The following is a 20641-nucleotide window of genomic DNA, read 5'->3' on the forward strand; positions in this document are numbered from 1 at the left end:
TTAATGTTTCAGCTTTAATAGTATAGTAATTTTTAAGGTTTGAGTTTAGTTTTGGTATAATCAAATAGGTTTTATATTTGTTTTATATTTCGATCGTATATTTGTTTTATATTTTGATTTGTTTATATTTTGTTGGAAACCCACTAACTTTGTTTAAAGTCCGCTAAATAAAAGTCTGTATAAAAGCCCGCGTACCGACCGACCAAACTTTTAATGTTTCGGCTTTAATAGTATAGTATAGATGACTCGCTTGATTTGTGATAATACTGAAAACACGTAACCATCTCTATATTTTCCCGATCCTATCACATTCTTTACATGGAGAGACGAGGGATCGTCATGTATTTTAAATTTTTATGAAAATTAATTTTTTTATATTATTTTAGTTTTTTAAATAAAAAATAATAATTATTTGTTATTAAAAAATTTAGAATAAATTATGAAATTACATTTTATATAATTTTATAATACGTGCCGAACATGAGAGAAAATGAAATTATACACCTAGAGAAGGGTGAATAGGTGTTATGGCTAATATACCCGATTTTTAATTGTTACCGAATAGTTAAACTGTCACAGACAGCTTACTGTTAATTTCAGAGTAAACAGTCAGCTAGCTAACAGTGCAGATGCAATGCAAAACAGATATAAACAGTAAGCTAGCAACACAGAGAATTTTAGCCAGATTCGACCCTTAACCCTATTGGTCTACGTCCTGGTCCCCTACCAACTGGTAAAAGATTATATTATTAATCACTAAAATGTTAACAATTACAAGATTCAATAATATAACTCCGTTCAACCCTTGTTCCTGTTATCAGCTTGCTGAAACCCCTGAACCACAAACCAAAAGATCTCCAAGACCTATAGTTCCCAAGTATACTCTTCTCTAGCTGGATATGCAGTAACAAAACTTTACACCTTGAACAATACAATGTAAGTGTGTAATACAACCGAAACTATGAACTCAATATAAATATATAATCAAATATAAGTACTAGAGCTCAAAACGAATTTTGCAATGAAAATATGTTGTATTTCATAAACTTGAGGTGTGTATTCTTGTTTTTGAAAACAGCAACCACACTCAAGTATTTACACCATTATTCCAAACGGTCATAATTCAACTAATCTCCAACGTTCTTGATTCAACAAATCTCACGTTTTATTTGCTTGAAAGATGATCGTTTGAACAACGTATATTTTATTGAGTAAAGCATGAAAAACGTTGTGAAGGTATCTCAATAAACATTTATATTAAAACAACCTTTTTGAAATCAAATAGGAGTAGTTAAAGATACGAACGACTTGAGAGAAAAACTCCTATCTTTTAGGAAATCGTTTTTGTTTAAAATGGAGCTCAAATATTTATATAAGCCATATACAAATATTAAAATCCTTACAAACCGATTCCTAACAAATCTCCACAATTTTAGTCTTCAATTTTTATCCGATAGCTTTTCTGTTCACGCTGTGAGCTTGCTGATAGAACTGGAGTATTTCCTGTAAGCTTGCTGACAGACAGATAAAATACTGAAAACTTGCAAACTGTTAGCACATGTATATAATCCTTTGATAGCTCGCTAACAAGCACCAGTTTTATGCTATTAGCTTGCTGGCAGTGTGATTATCAAAACTTTGAGAGTATCAATCTCCCCCTTTTTGATGATTACACTATATTTAGGAAAAGCAATAATACTCCCCCTGAATACAGCAATCTAATATCACTAAAACCTTTTCACAAATATAGAAATTCATATAAAACAAGTTTTGGAATACTTTTTTTGCCCAGGCCGCCACAACCCCGGGGGGACAGCCCTTTTCAAAAACAATTGTCCGACTCTTGTAGGGGCGGACAGAATGGCCATATATTTGGCACTTCTGTACGACCCTTGTAGGGACTAGGGACGGACATAATAGTTTTTTTTTCAATTTGTTTTGTTTCGATAAGCTATTATTATTATCATATTTTATAATATTAAGCGGAAATTTGGATATGAAAAACTAATATTTCAGTATGTTATTTTGTATACATTTCATTTAAAATATTTTATTTATGGAAAAATAAATCTTATTTTTAAGTAATAATTGAGTATTTAATATTATCAATATGTAATAAAAATTTTTTTTGAAAGGTGTGTAGCATTGGATACGTATGGTCACATCCTGGCAATTTGCAGCAACTGTTCTTGTGTGCATGTATTACAAATGTGTCTGCCCTGTGTTTGGTCGGACACATCAATTGAATTATTCATATATATTTTTATGCCTGCAAACCTGCTTTTCTTTAATTAAAAAATTGATGTGTCCGCCCGGGGTTGTGGCGGTCAAAACAAAATTTTTTGCAGCTGTATCCGTCCGAGGGTGAATAAATTAGAGTGGTTAATTTTGAAAAAATAAAAAAAGTGTTAGAGGGCAGGCCCTTAGGCCCAACTCCGAGAGGCCCAAAAAGAGATCCAGCCCATCATTTGAATCACTTAGACGTTATCATTGTAACGTTTAGGAGCTAGGATCGCGCTGCACTTAAGAGTCCATTACTTCCTTCCGTATCGGGCGAAACAGTTACACACAGGGATTCTCAACCCCCCCTATATAAATAACTAGTAAAACAAGGGTAAATGATTCACATTCATACATATACACATTCACTTACGCTTGCAGTTCGCTAAACCCTTTCTTGAACCACTAATTTATTCTCACGCCGGAGGTGAATCGGGGGAACAATCCCTCGCATTCTTCTCCTTTTCAGGTCACTTTCAGGCTTCGGCATCCGGCAGAATCTTGGCTCCAACAAAAAGATAATTAGTTTTGAAAAGATTTTATTCAGAGCAGTTAGAATAATGCAACGGAGGCTCGGACGTTAAACCTTGTCCCTCCAAACACAACTTCTATATTTTGGACATGATTCATTATTTGGCAGTTTTCATCAGTCAAGTCCGCCTCTAATTAGTACTCCCTCCGTCCCGGTCATTTCTTTACGTTTGGTTTGGGCACGGAGGTTAAGAAATATGTATAAAGTAGTGGAAAGGAGAAACAAAAGTGGATGAAGTGGTGGGACCCATTAATTTTTAAATTATAAAAGAGAGATAGTGGAGTAAAAGTAGTGTGAAAAGGAAGAAAAAGTAGTGTGAAAAGGAAAGAAAAGTTGGGAAGTGGTGGGACCCATTGACTATTTTTGGTAAGTTTTGGAATGTAAAGAATTGGATGGGACATCCTAAAAAGGAAACTGTAAAGAATCTGTTGGGACGGAGGGAGTAAATTTTTTTATTCCATTCGATTTTTACCTATAAATGGATCATTAAAATCGATACATGAACTGTGTCTGTCCGTGGCCTGTGGGCCATTAGCGTAACGCCAACATTTTTGATTGAAGATGTTTACTCTGCTGATAGAAATTAGAGGAAGTGAAAATTATTAGTCCTTCGAAGAGGGGGAACTGATCAACTCTGACAACTTTATACTTACTTTTTCAGTCATTAATTCCTACCTTGACTCCTCTTTTCATTTTATACTGGTAAAATTGAGATAATCTGTCTTCTCCAAGTCTTTTGTTTCTCGTATTTCTGCCCATATAATATGTACTACTCTCACCGTCCCAAAATACATACCGCTTTGATTTTTTGCACGTAATTTGATGTGCAGATAAAACATAATTCTATACATTATTTTTCAATTTTTTTTCTGAATAAAAGTATAACATCCATATTTTTATTCAGAAAAAAAAAAATTTAAAAATAATATATAGACATATATTTTATTTGCACCTCAAATTACATGAAAAAATTAAAGTGACTTGTGGGACGGAGGAGTACTATCTAACTTCCAAGTAACAAAAAGGTGGATGAAGTGCGGGTTCGAAAAATTTGTTAAAATATATGAGTATTTTTTTTGAAAACTTAAAATAGATGAGTATTGTTATATCCTATTATAAACGTTTCTTTTTGAAAAAAACTAATTCAAATTATTCATCTTTCTCTTCTTTCGATGCAAAATTAAGAATAATTTTTTGAAATTATACTTGTATTTAGTATTTCTATGATTTGACCTTTTAAAGTTATACACTATTGTCATTTTTCGATACACCGAATGAGGATATTTTTGTTGAAATAGTTATCCAATCAATTTTTTTTTCTTAATATGTATTTTGTCCAAAAACAAACATGTAGAGCGGAACGGATGAAGTATGTTCGTAGAACAAGAAATTTATATTATAGTGAATACTAATTAATAGCACCAAATAGTGATTATGAACCACCCAATTAAATAGCATGTATGAATTATGAACTTCATTATTAGTTTGTGTAGTATAATGAACAAAATCTATTATATTTATCAAATCATTACACTTCATTATTTTTTTAGTTTGTGTAGTATAATGAACAAAATCTATTTTTAAGTTTAAAACTATTAATTTTGTGTAAGAAAATTAATTAAGGCATACTAATTAATTTGAATTATATATATATATATAATAATTTTTTAGTAAAATGATCAATCATATTAGTATATTATATATATTGATAAATATTTTTTGTAAAAAATATAATTTTACAGGTTACGCGGGTCGGGTTCGGATTAAATGAGTGGACCCATAACCCCTCTATTTTATACGGGTCAATTTCGTGTCCGACCTGTTTTTGACACCCGACCTGAACAACCCCAACCTGTAAAATTCGTGTTGGGTTCGTATTAGGTTATCGGGTCTTGTCCAATCTTGACAGGACTAACTGCCAACTTATAAGTACTATATCCTTTTCTCAATTTAGTTTTAATAGCATAAATTGAATAAGGGTCTGTTTGGCTGCTAATTGATAAGCTGCTTCTGACTTATAAATCTCTTATTGACAAGTGTTTCGCGATCAAACTTATGAATTGAATTTTCAATTTATAAGTTAACCCGTACATTTTTCCACTTATTTTTATTTTTTAGTTTTTTTTAAATTTCGATTTTAAACATAAGTTTTGAAATGCTTTTCAAATCTAAAATTCATACATTAAGACCTCCGTCTCCTTTTACATGTCCATTTTCAAAATATTTTTTATCCCTATTTACATGTCCATTTATAGTTTCAAAACTAATTTAATGATAGTTTTTCAAATATATCCATATTTCAATTTTCAAGACTTGACTTATTTAAAACTTGGTTGAATTCATGTTTTCAAGACATAAAGTAGGAGTATTCCACCATTTTCAAGATATTAAAAAAAATTTATACAAACAATTATTCTTTGGTATGTGTTTTTCCCCTCAAAATGGACATTTAAAAGGAGACGGAGGGGGTAATTATTTATTTTAATTCATTTAAGTAAAATAAACTTTGACCTATAAGTAAATTTATCCAAACACTTATATAATTTATAAGTATTTACCAATTTATCACTTAGTAGCACTTATTCAATTTAAGTCATAAGTCACTTATTTTAAGATTTTATCAAACGGGTATGTGGCAACGCTGAAAAGAGGAGAGTGTTACGTTAGGTTACTGAACTCCGTGAATATAGATAATATTTTTAAAATTTTGATTTAAAATAAAGAATATAAAAACTATCTTACGTAACAACTGAATTTTGAAAATAAAAATTCTTATTTTTGAACTCTATTAACTCCCATTGAAATTACGATATTTTTAATCTTTACAAAACTCCAATATTTTTATTCGGGGGGGGGCTATTTTCTGTTTCTCTGCCCGAGTTTTTGCAGCACGGAAACATGCTAGGACTGAAAGTTCTGAAGTCCTGACAGTCGCTGCAAACCTGTATTTGCAACTGGTTGTCTCTCCATTGCCGCCTCTTCACCAATTTAAATTCTGCTAAAGCACAATTTAGTCATCATGACTCGCTTGATTTGTGATAATACTGAAAACACGTAACCATCTCTATATTTTCCCGATCCTATCACATTCTTTACATGGAGAGACGAGGGATCGTCATGTATTTTAAATTTTTATGAAAATTAATTTTTTTACATTATTTTAGTTTTTTAAATAAAAAATAATAATTATTTGTTATTAAAAAATTTAGAATAAATTATGAAATTACATTTTATATAATTTTATAATACGTGCCGAACATGAGAGAAAATGAAATTATACACCTAGAGGAGGGTGAATAGGTGTTATGGCTAATATACCCGATTTTTAATTGTTACCGAATAGTTAAACTGTCACAGACAGCTTGCTGTTAATTTCAGAGTAAACAGTCAGCTAGCTAACAGTGCAGATGCAATGCAAAACAGATATAAACAGTAAGCTAGCAACACAGAGAATTTTAGCCAGATTCGACCCCTAACCCTATTGGTCTACGTCCTGGTCCCCTACCAACTGGTAAGAGATTATATTATTAATCATTGAAATGTTAACGAATTTTGCAATGAAAATATGTTGTATTTCAGAAGCTTGAGGTGTGTATTCTTGTTTTTGAAAACAGCAACCACACTCAAGTATTTACACCATTATTCCAAACGGTCATAATTCAACTAATCTCCAACGTTCTTGATTTAACAAATCTCACGTTTTATTTGCTTGAAAGATGAACGTTTGAACAACGTATATTTTATTGAGTAAAGCATGAAAAACTTTGTGAAGGTATCTCAATAAACATTTATATTAAAACAACCTTTTTGAAATCAAATAGGAGTAGTTAAAGATACGAACGACTTGAGAAAAAAACTCCTATCTTTTAGGAAATCGTTTTTGTTTAAAATGGAGCTCAAATATTTATATAAGCCATATACAAATATTAAAATCCTTACAAACCGATTCCTAACAAATCTCCACAATTTTAGTCTTCAATCTTTATCCGATAGCTTTTCTGTTCACGCTGTGAGCTTGCTGATAGAACTGGAGTATTTCCTGTAAGCTTGCTGACAGACAGATAAAATACTGAAAACTTGCAAACTGTTAGCACATGTATATAATCCTTTGATAGCTCGCTAACAAGCACCAGTTTTATGCTATTAGCTTGCTGGCAGTGTGATCATCAAAACCTTGAGAGTATCAATCTCCCCCTTTTTTATGATTACACTATATTTAGGAAAAGCAATAATACTCCCCCTGAATACAGCAATCTAATATCATTAAAACCTTTTCACAGATATAGAAATTCATATAAAGCAAGTTTGACATTCATGGCAGTTATTTAATCAGATGATATAGCAAATCTTATAAACAGATATCAATTAAAAGTAGCAAATCATATGAGCAGATACCAATTAAAACCAAATACTTGCATAGATAAAATCCTAACGAGGATAAACCACTTGGTAACCATAATTATCCAAACACAAATTCAACTCAGGATAAACCACCCGAGGACCAAATCCAAACGACTTAAACAACTTAACCAGCAACCAAATCTTTTGTAGCACCAGCATGCTTGACGTCCACAGCAGCAGCCTCCTTGTCCTTATCTGGGCTTTCTTCAACTTTTTCCTCAGTTCCAGTACTGAACTTGATTTCAGAAGAGCCACCAGATCCATAAACCTTATTGAACTTATAGAGTTCTCAACCAGGGACACAGTTAAAAAGGGGGAGGGACACCACTTCTTCACCAATAAAAGCTTATGGGAGAAAGAAGATGAGAAGTGACAAAGTTAAGCACTCTGCACACACACAGGCATCCATTCTGGATTTTATGCCTTTAACTTCTCAAAGTCAGATTGATGTGACTCCAATAAATGTGGAGTCACAGCCCCCTTCTTCATCTCAACCAATCACCCATATTTATGATCTTACCATCTCTACTACTCAAACACAATCCCCAACCTCTTCTGTGGATGTGGAATTAATTCACACCACACTTGTAAATTCTCCATCTTTGGATTTCATGGAGAAGCCCCCATCTGAGATTGATCATCATCATTTTGATGATTTGTTGGATCTTTCTCTTCCATTTCCTTCTTCTGTGACAGTGTGTTCTGTGGATTTTCCTTTAAAATCAATCACCACAGACTCAACTATCACAGCTTCTAAACCTATTTCTTCATTTTCTTCAACTGATCTCCCTCATCAGTTGAACAGTGTTTGTCCTTCAACTGATCTGCTTAACAGCTCTCATCAGTTGAATGCCTCCTCTACTAATGTTTCAACTGATGTCCCTCATCAGTTGACAGCTGCTGCTACTTCAATTACTTTACCTCTTTCTACAGCAGTTGATCACATGGTAGCACAAACACTTCTAGGATTGAGTGGAGTGAGCTATGAAGTGGAGAGGCAGCCTAGTGAGCTGGCAAAAGGAGAGGGTGTGGAGAGTCTGGCATTTTCTTCTAGCCAGGAAAAAGGAGAGGATAAGAGTGACCCTTTAGTAAGGGTAAGTGAGGGAGAGGTGAGTGGTGTGGTGAGCCAAGGGGAGCCCTTGATGCAAGAAAAGAGAGAAATTGAGAGAAATGCAGGTGTCAATGAAGGGTTTAGTGAACAAGAGTTTCAAGCTGAATACAGATCCATATTGGATGGTGTTTCACTAGACCCTGAGACTTTTACTCATGGGATGTCTTCCATTCAAGATTTTGCCAGATTGGACAATCAAGCAGCTGAGAGGCACCTCAATCTGATTCACACTACATCTTCCATGCTTAGAGCAAAGGAGGCATTTACAGCTCTGCCTGCCAATGCTGGAGATGATTTTCATTATGATGATAGTGATGAAGACCTCAATGATGCTCTTGAGGAATCCCTTGTTGAACAACCTACAACTTCTCTACCTTCATGGCTCTCCATGCAGTCTGCCAATGCAACTGTTGTTAGCATGGAGCTGGAAAGGCAAGCCTCCACCATTCTTCAATCACAACCTGGAAGCTCATCCTTCTCTCCAGCCATCTCTGCCACCATTGCCAGTCAAGCTCTGGACAATCTCAAGCTTCACAAATATCAATCTCTCCATTTTCAGCATGAGATAGAGCATCTCAATTCTCTTATTGCCTCTGTTAAGACTGATCTGACCAAACAAATTGATGAAAAGCTTCCAGCTCAGGTCAAATCAGCTCTTTCTGCATCTGAGCAAAAACAACTACAATTGGAAAAGCAAGTGGAAGCTCTGGAAGGAAATGTCTATATCTTAAACTCTAGAATGGATGAGATGTTGCAGCATCAAAGAATTCAGACTGGACTTCTTCAACATCTTCTTCTTGCCTCTGGTGTTTCACTTCCCAGTCCATCCCCTACACTTGCTGCTAACAAAAAGGGGGAGAAAGAATTACCAACTCCTGCAGAATTGATCAGTCAAATTCCTCCTCCTTTCCACACTGAAAGGGAAAAGCAGAAGATTGCAAGGATGAAAGAATTGGACTCTATTGCAAAGAGAGTGGCTCAACTGGGCAAGAAATCATCTACTTCTTCTACAGCCACCACAGCTCAAATCTCTTTTCCAACCACAACCACAATTCTCAGGGTAATTACACCTGAGATTGTTATCCCTTCCAACACAGAAAAGGGTGAGCCATCATTTCTGAATGAGTTCAAGCCAATTCTGTTTCCAAACAATTGTGGTTACTCCAAGCCTGGAAAAGACTCAAGCTCAATCTACTTTCCACTAGCCAGGCCTGACAAAAATGAATACAAGCTTTTGGGCCAAGAAATCAAAAGTTATAAAGACTGTGCAGATGTGGCCTTAAAGGCTCATTTTGCCATCATCTACAGAGAAGGCCAGAAGCTGTTTATTGGAACTGGCCATCCTCACTACTCATTTGCAAAAGCTGAAGAGGTGGCCAGAGAATGTGAAAAAGAGGAGTTTGAATCCCAACTCTCTTTGAACCAAATAGAGGTGGATGAAAGGTATGCTATTGAGCTGAAAGAGGAGTTGGCAGCTGAGCTTTTAAATGAGAAAAGATTGCCTCTCGAATCTTCTCCAAAGAAAAAGAGAGTCAAATCTAAAACTAAGATGCCTGAGGCAGCCAAGAGAAGAGAAGAAGTGCCAGAAAAGCCTATCTCAAAGCCTTCTTCTCCAATCAAGGATACCACAGTAGTACATCCAGATGTCAACTTCCATGATGAGCCAATAATGCCAAAGGAGGAGCCAATTGACTTGGAAGATATCCCAATTCCAGCTTTTCTTGTTCAAGAATCTTCCAAGCTAAAGAAGAAAGTCAAGTCTGTGGCTAAGAGGATGGCTAACCCTCCTAAACCTCCAAAAGAACATGAAAATCCTGATGACTATCTGATCATTGCTAACATTGAAGAAATTTCTGAGTTGGAGCTGGAGCTGGATGATCTTCAAGAAGTAAGAGGAATAGAAGCAACTTCAAAATTACCTGAAAGATTGGTATTCTCTTACAAAAACAAGGGTGATGTCATCTGGCCTCTTCACAGAGTTCTGAATTCTGAGGGATTCAGTTCTCTAACAAAAATATATGGATCTATGAAGAGGACTGGAGGATTTACACCACCTGCAAAGCAAATGGTACTAAAGAGAATCCTTGAAATCAGGAAGGAATGGAACTCAGATGCTAGTCTACAAAGAAGGCTGAAAATTCCCTACACTGGAAAGAAAATTCATCATGAACCTACTCCAGTCATGGAATTTAGGGACAATCAAGGTGTTAGGAGATTTTTCAGACCTAAAGATCAACTCAAGGTTGCTAGCCTGAATACTCTGAAGACTCTTCAATCCAAGCTCAACAGACAAGATAGTGATGAAGAATGGTTCTACAGGATCTTTCAGAAGCAGATTAATATTCTTGAAGAAAAACTTAAGTCCAGAAGAAGAAGATCTTCTAGGAACAAGTAACTGCTCAGTCTAGAGGAGCATAATCATCTGTAATCTTTTCCAACTCTAGTATTTAAATTCTGCATTTTATTTTATTAATGTTTTGTTATCATCAAGTGTAGAATTTATGTCTGCATCTTCTCCAGTCATAAATTGGGGGAGATTGTTAGGAATCAATAATTTTTGATGATAACATAAACATTTTTGTAACATGTCTTACTTAGAATCTTTATCAAATTTCAGTTGTAATTGTTATATTTCTTGTCTTTGGGAATTATCAACGGATGGGTAGAATAGGATGGCTAATTGTAAATATCCAATGCCATGTAATTTTATCTAAGTGAAGGTTATTCAACTGATGAGATGTAACTATTCAACTGATGAAGACTGGATGATGTTTCAACTGATGAAAATCAAGCATTCAACTGAAGACAAAGTGTTCAACTGATGATGCTGGGGAATTCAACTGATGAGACTGGAACAGCATTCAACTGATGGAGTTTGTAATTCATTCAACTGATGAGCCGGGCATTCAACTGATAAGTCAAGAGCAGTTGAAAGAAACCAGAACTTTCAACTGATGAAGCAAAGAGCAGTTGAAAGTGACTAGAGCTTAAGTCTGACAAATCACATGGATCGAATTACACTAAAATAGACATGGAAGCCTAATTAGGAAAATAAAGAAGAAGCAGAAACATACTTATCTCATGCAGTGCAATCTGGATCAAATCAAGATGATGGTCAAAGATGAAGACATCTCAGAAAGCATGCATAAGACAAAGTTGTGCAGCATTGTTTTTAGATTAGAGTGCATTTTGTAATCTAGCTAAAAGCTTTGTAAAACTTGGAGTATATAACCAAGTTAGTAGCATCAGTTGAACTTGTTCAAATTACTTGAGAGAAAAATCTGAGAGTTAGAACTTGTTTGAGTGATGAACCAGCAGCTGTGCGAATTGTAAACAATCCACAGATTCTTCTATATAAAATCTCACGGGTGTATCATTCAATCCACCCGTATTTTTAATACTTGGTGTTTTTCTGTTTCCTGTGTTCTTAGTGTATTATTCTTGAATCTTTTAAATTTGTAAAAGATTGTATTCAACCCCCCCTTCTACAATCTTTCTTATAGTTGGTGTAAAATAACAATTGGTATCAGAGCGAGGTTCCTAACAAACAGGGAAAAAGATCAACACTGCTAGAGAAAGATGGGAAAGAAGGATGCTGGAGTGAAGATTCCTGTTCTTGACAAAGACAACTATTTTCACTGGAAAGTGAGAATGCATCTGCATCTGTTGTCCATTGATGAAAGCTATGTGAACTGCATTGAAAAAGGACCTCATGTCCCAATGAAGGTCTGCACAAGTATGGGAGCTGATGGTGAAGACATGGTAGGTAAGATGATTCCAAAACCTATCCATGAATATTCTCAAGAAGATACTGAAGAAGTGCACAAGGACAAGAAAACCATGAATCTTCTGTTCAATGGTTTGGATCAAGAAATGATTGATAGTGTAATCAGCTGCACAAGTGCCAAAGAAGTTTGGGACACCATCAGGACCATCTGTGAAGGGAATGAGCAAGTGAGAGAGAACAAAATGCAGCTTCTGATTCAACAATATGAGTCATTCCATTTCAAGGCTGGTGAAAGTTTGAGTGATACTGTTAGGTCCAATCAGACGTAGAAGGGGGGGTTGAATACGTCGTACCAATTTCTTCGATTTAATTTAATTGCGGATAATCTTGTTTCAGTCCATGTTAAATCAATCGTAAATAAATAACTCCAGCAAGTCGGGGAATATTCTTTGTATTAGAAATAATCCTCGGGTGCTACAAATTCCAACACAAGTGTCGGCTGCAGAGACTACAATCACTCTATTACAAACTCTCGATAAATACGATCTTCTAATTTAACTCTCGAGAACGTGTATAGTGTGTGCACTTACAAAGTGTGTAGTTGGTTTCAAATGAAACTACAAGGCTCTATTTATAGGCTTTACAAAATCTAACCATGGTTAACGAGTTCGTCCTGGACGACTTGAGTTCGTCCTGGACGGATTCGTTTTAGAAAAATAAATCTAACTCCCCAATATGTGATTGAAGTGGCGCCAGTTATATATATACTTATATATATCACAAACTTGCGCTTGGATACATATATGTATATATATTTTGTATTTAGAAGGTCAAACTTTGCGCCAGTCAAATGTTGCGCCCTATATGAACTCTATTATTCCAAACGAAGTGCCTAGGTTTCCCTCCATATGCAACCTGGTAGAAAGTAGTGTTGAAGGTGTGGGAAGTGGTGTTAATGTAAAACAATCAATATAAAAAGTGCAGGTTTTCTTATGATGAATAATGTGACAAATATGAAGAATAAGATTAAAAAAAAAAGTCAACATTCATTCCAAACTGGTAGAGTTAAACCTCAGATTAAACTGTTATTAATTTAAAGTGCAAGCAATACATAGATATTACAAATTGAATATCAATAGTGCCGGCCAAATGGAAAGTTTGACAAGTTAACTCTTTTCTTGTAGTCGCTGTGTGAGTAGATACTCCTTCCCTTGTAGTCCCAGTAGTTCCACTCGAAGCAAGTATTTAATTGAGATAAGGCCTCCTCTTCTAAACCACATCCAGAAAACGGGAAACATGTATCCTCAATTGTAGGATACCTTGTTTTCCTTACAAGTTTCCCATCTTCATCAAAGGCAAATACCGGAAAATAGGATAGTTGATCAAGAGGCTTGTCATGCCAGATTAAGGAGCCCAAATTGGCAAGTGTCCACTCGCTTGCCTGTGATACGAACCAAGGCATACGTCCAGTGATATGGTTACTCATGGAAGATTCCTCCCTGCCTATCAACACACGGATTACTTCAAATTTATCAGCAGTGCCCTTCGCCTTGCGATACAGCCTTTTTAACATCATTAAAAAATTGGCATTTAGGGACTTGTCACCACTTCTTTCATTGAACTCCAGAACAAGTATGATTCTCTTCCCAGCAACTTGACTAAAAGGAACCTTGAAATCATATTGACAGGTAGAAAAAATTAAAACAAGTTGAGAATATTACATCAATACCATGATATTATTGGGCATTAAAATAGGTATGGAATCTGTAATTTGCAACTTGCTTACAACTAATATTAAGGGATTTATGAAGAATTTTGTTTCAACTAAAAGAAAATAATTGAAAGTTTAAAGCATACATCAAGAAATTAGAAGATTCACCTGGGACCTATCTTTCATTCTAACAACAGTATTTGGATCACAAATCATCTCCAACTTTAGTTCCTTTACTTTTTCGGTCTCCAATTGTGCAACTCGTTTACGGGTGAATGGATATCCAGGAATCTTATACAAGCGCAAGATGTCGGAGGCAAATAGTTCAATATATTCTGCATGTGGCCCAAAAATTACAAGGCCACCATTTGCAAATTGCTCATTACGTGAAATTTCAAAAATCCGATTCAACCTTTTACAATTCGGGTCTCCAAACGGCAACGCCAACCAAGGCATAGTCTTAAACTCCTCCCAAAATAATTCTTCACTTGGCCAATTAGACAGGTTTGCAAACTCTCTGCCATAAATGAGCACAACCTCAAAATTTTCCTTGACTTGTGCAAGTTCTTTATAAACCAACTTAAGTTCTTCAAATAACTCAAGATTCGCCGGAGACTTTGTACCAGTATAGAAATATAAGGCTACAACTTTATCTTCAAAAGTACAAATAGGTACCTAAATAGCAATGATTGAGCAAGCAAAATCATTATACTCAGGGGGGATCAATAGTTAATAAAAGTAAGCAGAATGGGTATTTTTTTACTTTCCTGGCATTTAAACCTAGACCAAGTCAGAAAATGAAATATTATAATTATGAAGTAAATTTAGCTCATAAGCATAGATTTAATGTCCTGCAACTATTTAAGTGCTTGTTGCAGATAAACATCCTACGTCAATGTTAACATTTTGTGCAAACTTCTTGATGTTTCTACAATAATCTTCTCAGTCAAAGGAGTTGAGAATCTTATCCATGCACCAAAATTCATGTCAGCATTAAATACATTAATCTATCAATCCACATGTATCTTATTACTATTATTTATTCGGATTTTCTATGGTGTGCCCATGGGCACACAATAGTCACTAACTCCCATGAAAATATTAGCTTTTGATTGGGGGATGGATAATAAATGTTGATAGCCCCCCTGCATTCACATCAATTCCACCAATCAAAAGAAGCCATTTTCATGAGAGTTGGTGCTTATTGTATGCCCTTGGGCACACATTAGAAAGACCGTTATGGATTTACATCATTCTAATGCTATGATAAACTAGGACTTTCACATAGTTTATAAAACCAGGAGTTTTTTTTTTTTAAATTACTTTCCACTCTCAGTAACATTTATTAGTGTTTGCATGTGCTTTCATTCATCTTCCTTAATTCAATATTGGGCGTGGAATCTGGTTTTGCTGAGTGTTTATTCTCTAAACATATATTATCATAATCAAATACATTACGTAATTAAAGAACACAATACCCGATCTCCTTTGTTTGAAATGACATAATCACGTTGGGGGGAAGCCAATAGTTTTCTTAATGAAGGTTGCTTAATGATAGCTACATCTTCTTCTCTCAGACTTTCTATCTTTTCGTCACTAAATGGATAACTTGAGGCTCCAAACTCGAAAAGAAGATTCCAAGCATCACACTGCAGAATCTTGCCACTGGGATCAACAATGGCAAGCATGTAGTGTGAGGTAATATGTCGCCGGGACAAACCAAAGATTCTTTGCAAGAGTTCTCTGGATGCCACATCGGAAAATGGGATGGCAGTCCAAGGCATGTCAGAAAAGAGAATATCGAAATGTTGCTGACCAACTGGATGTAATTCACTTGGAAATTTGAATGAGCTATTTCCACTTACGGGAACCAACACGACCTCAAAATTATTGTATGGCCGTAAATCTTTGTATACATCCATTACAAATGTCGTATCCCACTTTGTAATGTTATAATCAGAATTGCAGTGTGGCAATTGCAAAAAATAAAGAGCAATAACCCTGCCTTCCAACTGCTCAGCCTTGACCTACAAAATAAATTTTATAGATGATAAGCAAATATGGTAAAGTTAGTCGCACCTATTTTTACTTTTTGTGTGTGTGTTTCATGTGAGCAATGTAAATGTTAAAGGCATAATTTTTCTACAAAAAAAGAAGTGGTATGACATATACAAGACATAGTAACAGGCACATGGAATCTATGAACCATTATTAACACATGAAACCCCTTTTTAGTATATTTGGTTTCACACTTTTTTAGTTTCACGTTTTTTGATTCCTCTATATCTTACAATTCTATATATATTATCTTAATAAAACTTCTTTGGTTTCACCCCTTTTTCATTCCTATATGTCTTATAATTCTATATAAATTATTATTACTATAACAATAGAAATATTGGAATCTTATTACTTGTAATTCTTGATTCTTACATGCCACACATTTATCCGTTGATCACCTACAAATATAATTTCATACAATTGTAATTGTTATAACTAATTGTAAAAGGTTGTAATAAACAATCATTGTCAAACGCATTATATACACAGAATTGAACAAGGGATTGTATTACAATTTACAAGAGAGTAGCATATAAATACACAATTGAATAATGGATTGTATTGAAGTAGCAAATCAATGATAATAACAGGAAATTCTCAATTTAGCTGCAATGGGCACTTGAAATTTTATATTATTATTTTTAATAAAATAGAATTATTGAAATCCTATTTAAATTTGTAAATCTTGATTCCTACCTGCCATACGACTCTCTATTGAGCACCTCTATACTAACTTTTATTTTTCTTTTAATCTGGAGCTAGGTAAAAGTTATGTTGAATCAAAATTCCTTTAAGTAAAGGAAATACAAACTAAGTTTTTTTAATAAAACTCATACTTTTGTTTTTCTTTTAATCTGGAACTAGGTAAAATTTATGTTGAATCTAAATTCCTTCACGTAAAGGAAATATTCTATATATAAGAACTTATTATAAAATTAAATCCGAAAGAATCTAGAACCTCTATTAATATATTTGGTTTCACTTCTTTTTGGTTTCACCTTTTTCTGGTTTCATTCTTTTTTAGTACTGTATGTGTTACAATTCTACATATATTATTTTTAATAGAACTTCTTTGGTTTCGACCTTTTCTAATTCTTTTATGCCTTATAATTCTATATAAATTATTTCTAATAAAATAATATAAATATTGTAATCTTATTTTAACTGTAATTCTTGATTCCTACATGCCACACAATTTTCCGTTGAACACCTACAAATATAATTTCACACAACTGTTATAACTAATTGTAAAAGGTTGTGATAAACTATCCATACTCAGGGCCAACGCATTATATACACAGAATTGAACAAGGGAGTGTATTACAATTTACAAGGGAGTAGCAAATCAATACACAATTGAACAAGGGATTATATTAAAATTTACAAAGAAGTAGCAAATCGATGATAATAACTCAAAATTCTCGATTTAGCTGTAATAGGCACTTGAAATTTTATTTATTACTAACCTTTAACCCGTGCGAAGCACGGGCGAGTATATAATTCTTTATTTTTTATTTATAAGAAAAAGAATATTAGTTAAGAATTTTTACGCTTATTTATATAAAATTTTTATTTGACTTTCAGTTTGTCTTTTATAAGTTATACATCTATTTATAAGTATTTATCAGTATTAATATATGTTATTAATAATAGTTTACTTTTTTCAAGTAATTATAAATTAAATTTACAAGGATAATGATAAAATTTTTGCCTTGTAATACAAGATGAGTGTTTTAGTATTTAAGATTGTTAGGATAATGATAATTTTTTGTCTTGTAATACAATATGAGTGTTTTTAGTATTTCAGATTGTTTAACAATCTTGATATGTTGTAGACTTCTAGTTCTATAGAAAGAGTATCAAACCAAACAAACATAACCAAACCAAAAATTTGTACGACTACAAATTATACCCATGTTGGCTTATTATAGTATAGTATAGATAGTATAGATAGTATAGATTTTTAACAAAATAGAATTATTGAAATCCTATTTAAATTGTAATTCTTAATACCTACCTGCCACACGACTCTATTGAGCACCTCAATATTTACTTTTATTTTTCTTTTAATAAGGAACTTGGTGAAAGTTTTTTTTTATGATAAAAAGGAATCAATTCATTAATTAAAAGCCATACGGCATCTAAAAATACAATCGAAATTGGACAGACGCTGAAGAATATCGCCATAAGATTGTTAGAATCATATTATAATTACAATATTTTTTGTTTAAAATCTACTAAGTTGCATAAATTATACATATATATATATATATATATATATATATATATATATATATATATATATATAGAGTCATGCTCTAGTGAGAACCAATATTAGTGTGAGATATGAGATATAATCCTAACCACTCATTTTATATCTTATATCAATCTCTCATCATACATTAATTTTTAATATTTAAATATTTTATCATTGTCTTTATTCTGATTCCACCACCCGCCACCTTCAACCACTGCCGACCACCATTTCCGGCCACCACCACCTCCGGCCACCACCAGAAAATCACCACCGGCAAACATAAAATCACCACCGTCAAACCAAAAATCACCACCGGAAAACTAAAAATCACTTCTGGAAAAATAAAAATCACCACCAGAATATGAAAACTACTACACCCAGCCATTATCCATGCCCACCAGATCCGGCCACCAACATCGTTTATAAACTCCGGTCACCAACATCATAAAAATAATAACTAGATTTTATTAGGAATCATAACAATAATTAGTAAGTGCCACCACATCACCACTATCACCATCTACAAACCACCACCACCTTCTACAAATCCCCAAATCTGAAAAACTACTTATTACAAAACAAAATCACTAAAAAGGAACTCCGGTCACCAACAAAATAACAATAATCACCACAAACGCCATCATTCATCACCGCCATAAGCATCTACAGACCACCACCACCATCTACAAACCCTCCAAATCAGAAAAATCACCGATTACAAAATAAAATCACTAAAAGTGAACAAAAATGAATAACCTGCTACTTGATAATGCTTGAGGTGTCATGAATTAATTAGGGAGATTGTAATCACCAGATGGAGGTCGGAGAGTCGCCGGAATGCTCCACCGATGGACTCTCGTTTGCGAGAACGAGGAAGAGCAGAGGGGAGGCAGAGAGTGACGGGGAGATAGGGAGGAGATGAAAGGAGGATGAGTTTTTGTATAGTCAAGGATGTGGAGTGGGGTTGCGATGTCGCCGGCGGTGACAACGCCACCGCGACATCGGTGGTAGCAGCAAATAAAGAGGGAGGAGGAAGAAGAGATTGACGGGAAGGGGAGAGGGGATTGCTTGCTGTTTGTGTATGGCCGAGCCCACCGCAGCAGCGACGGAGAGAGGGGGCTGAGCCATTGACGGCGATGACGGCAACACGGGGTGGGGGTGGGGTTTTGAAGAGGTGAGAGAAGACAGTGGGTGAGTAGTGAGGAAGATGGGTGGATAAAAGAAAATTTAAAAATAGAAATTGTGTGGTTGTGATTTAATTTAGGGATAAACACGTGTGGCTGAGATTAGATCTCACATCTCACACTAGTTGGGGTTCTCATAGGAGCACTTGCCTATATATATATATATATATATATATATATATATATATATATATATATCAGAATCATGTATAAAAATGACCTTAAATAAAAAAATTAAGTTAAATAATCTTTATTTGTAAGAGAAATCCCTTTTTAATGAAATTTGGATACCTAATTTGGTTCCCCCTCCTATTTTTATTACACTTCTAAATTCATCTCTCCCCGAAAATCTTATGCTCTTCAATAAAATAATAATACTATTGTTGAAATTTATTGAAATTGCAATACTTTTATTATAACACTATCAAGTTGCACAAATAACACACTCTTGTAAGGGATTAATTTGAAATTCTTTATTTTGGTTTTTAAATTAGATAATAATGCCAATGTTATTGTTTAATTATGATGTAATACATAAAAAAATATATTGTTTATATTATTTTTAATTAATTTAAATAAAATTTTCTTGGGCCCGTACGAAGCACAAGTTATCTAGTATAGTATAGTAATAGATATGCAGCTATGCGTACGTGCATAGTGAACTTGTGAAACATAAACATATGCAAACTGAGAATGTAGTAAGGGAGTAAGGGACGTTGAAGAAATACAAACCTGTTGATTGTTATTTTTGATGAGGTAATCCCTTTCTTTGGTAAAGAGAAGGTCATTAAGATCAATAGTATCCCCTTTTTGTACGAATTGATTGTCAGGATCCTGGTCTGCATTCCTACAATTAGATTTTGGAATCTCCCCTTTTAGGCGTGCTTCTTCTATATATTTAGCAGCATTTTCTGTGGGGACAGTATTAACCAATCAAATCACAGGTAATATAAGCATCAACAATGTGGGTACTGCTACAATTAAGTATGAAATTTCAAGAAAATAGAAATTTGGCACAGTGAATCGAAATAAAAAGATACTTATAGTTTGGTGAGTACCTCCAAAGCGATAGGTCGGCACAGACATGATGTTTCTACTCATATTGCTGCTGTTTGCTGTTGCCGGAGAAGTAATTAAGGATGATGTTCCTCGTAACCTAAACAATACTCCCAAACTCCTCCTCATCCCCTTCTGCACAAACAAATCTAAAAATCTTAAAGTTTGTTTTAAGGTTAGATGTTGATAGTCGGCTGCGCCTTTTCCTATCCTCTTGTGTATTCCTCCCTGCATACTCCCTACGTCCCATATTGTTGTCACATTTCCTTTTTTGTTGGTCAAATGGTCAAATTGACTAATTTTTGACCGAAGATTACAAGT

General features: G+C 34.3%; 1 protein-coding gene across 1 annotated transcript; it reads right to left on the minus strand.

Moving 5' to 3' along the window:
• Nucleotides 1-13077: 13077 nt before the first annotated feature.
• On the minus strand, nucleotides 13078-20565 carry LOC108200203 (probable nucleoredoxin 1-2). Its single transcript, XM_017368270.2, has 5 exons — nucleotides 20323-20565; nucleotides 19997-20175; nucleotides 15241-15789; nucleotides 13931-14437; nucleotides 13078-13720 (listed from the first exon to the last, which is right to left on the minus strand). The coding sequence occupies exons 1-5, from the start codon at nucleotides 20552-20554 to the stop codon at nucleotides 13184-13186; spliced, it is 2004 nt and encodes a 667-aa protein (XP_017223759.1). The 5' UTR covers nucleotides 20555-20565; the 3' UTR covers nucleotides 13078-13183.
• Nucleotides 20566-20641: the final 76 nt, after the last annotated feature.

Source organism: Daucus carota, chromosome 9, assembly GCF_001625215.2.
Source record: "Daucus carota subsp. sativus chromosome 9, DH1 v3.0, whole genome shotgun sequence".
In the NCBI taxonomy this organism is placed as follows: Eukaryota; Viridiplantae; Streptophyta; class Magnoliopsida; order Apiales; family Apiaceae; genus Daucus; species Daucus carota.

Excerpts from the sequence above, each read along its gene's own strand:
- LOC108200203 (XM_017368270.2), bottom strand. The coding sequence starts at position 20,554 with ATGCAGGGAGGAATACACAAGAGGATAGGAAAAGGCGCAGCCGACTAT. Across the intron at positions 15,790-19,996 it reads TCAAAAATAACAATCAACAG|GTCAAGGCTGAGCAGTTGGA; the intron begins GTTTGTATTTCT and ends TTTATTTTGTAG. Across the intron at positions 14,438-15,240 it reads TTTCAAACAAAGGAGATCGG|GTACCTATTTGTACTTTTGA; the intron begins GTATTGTGTTCT and ends ATTGCTATTTAG.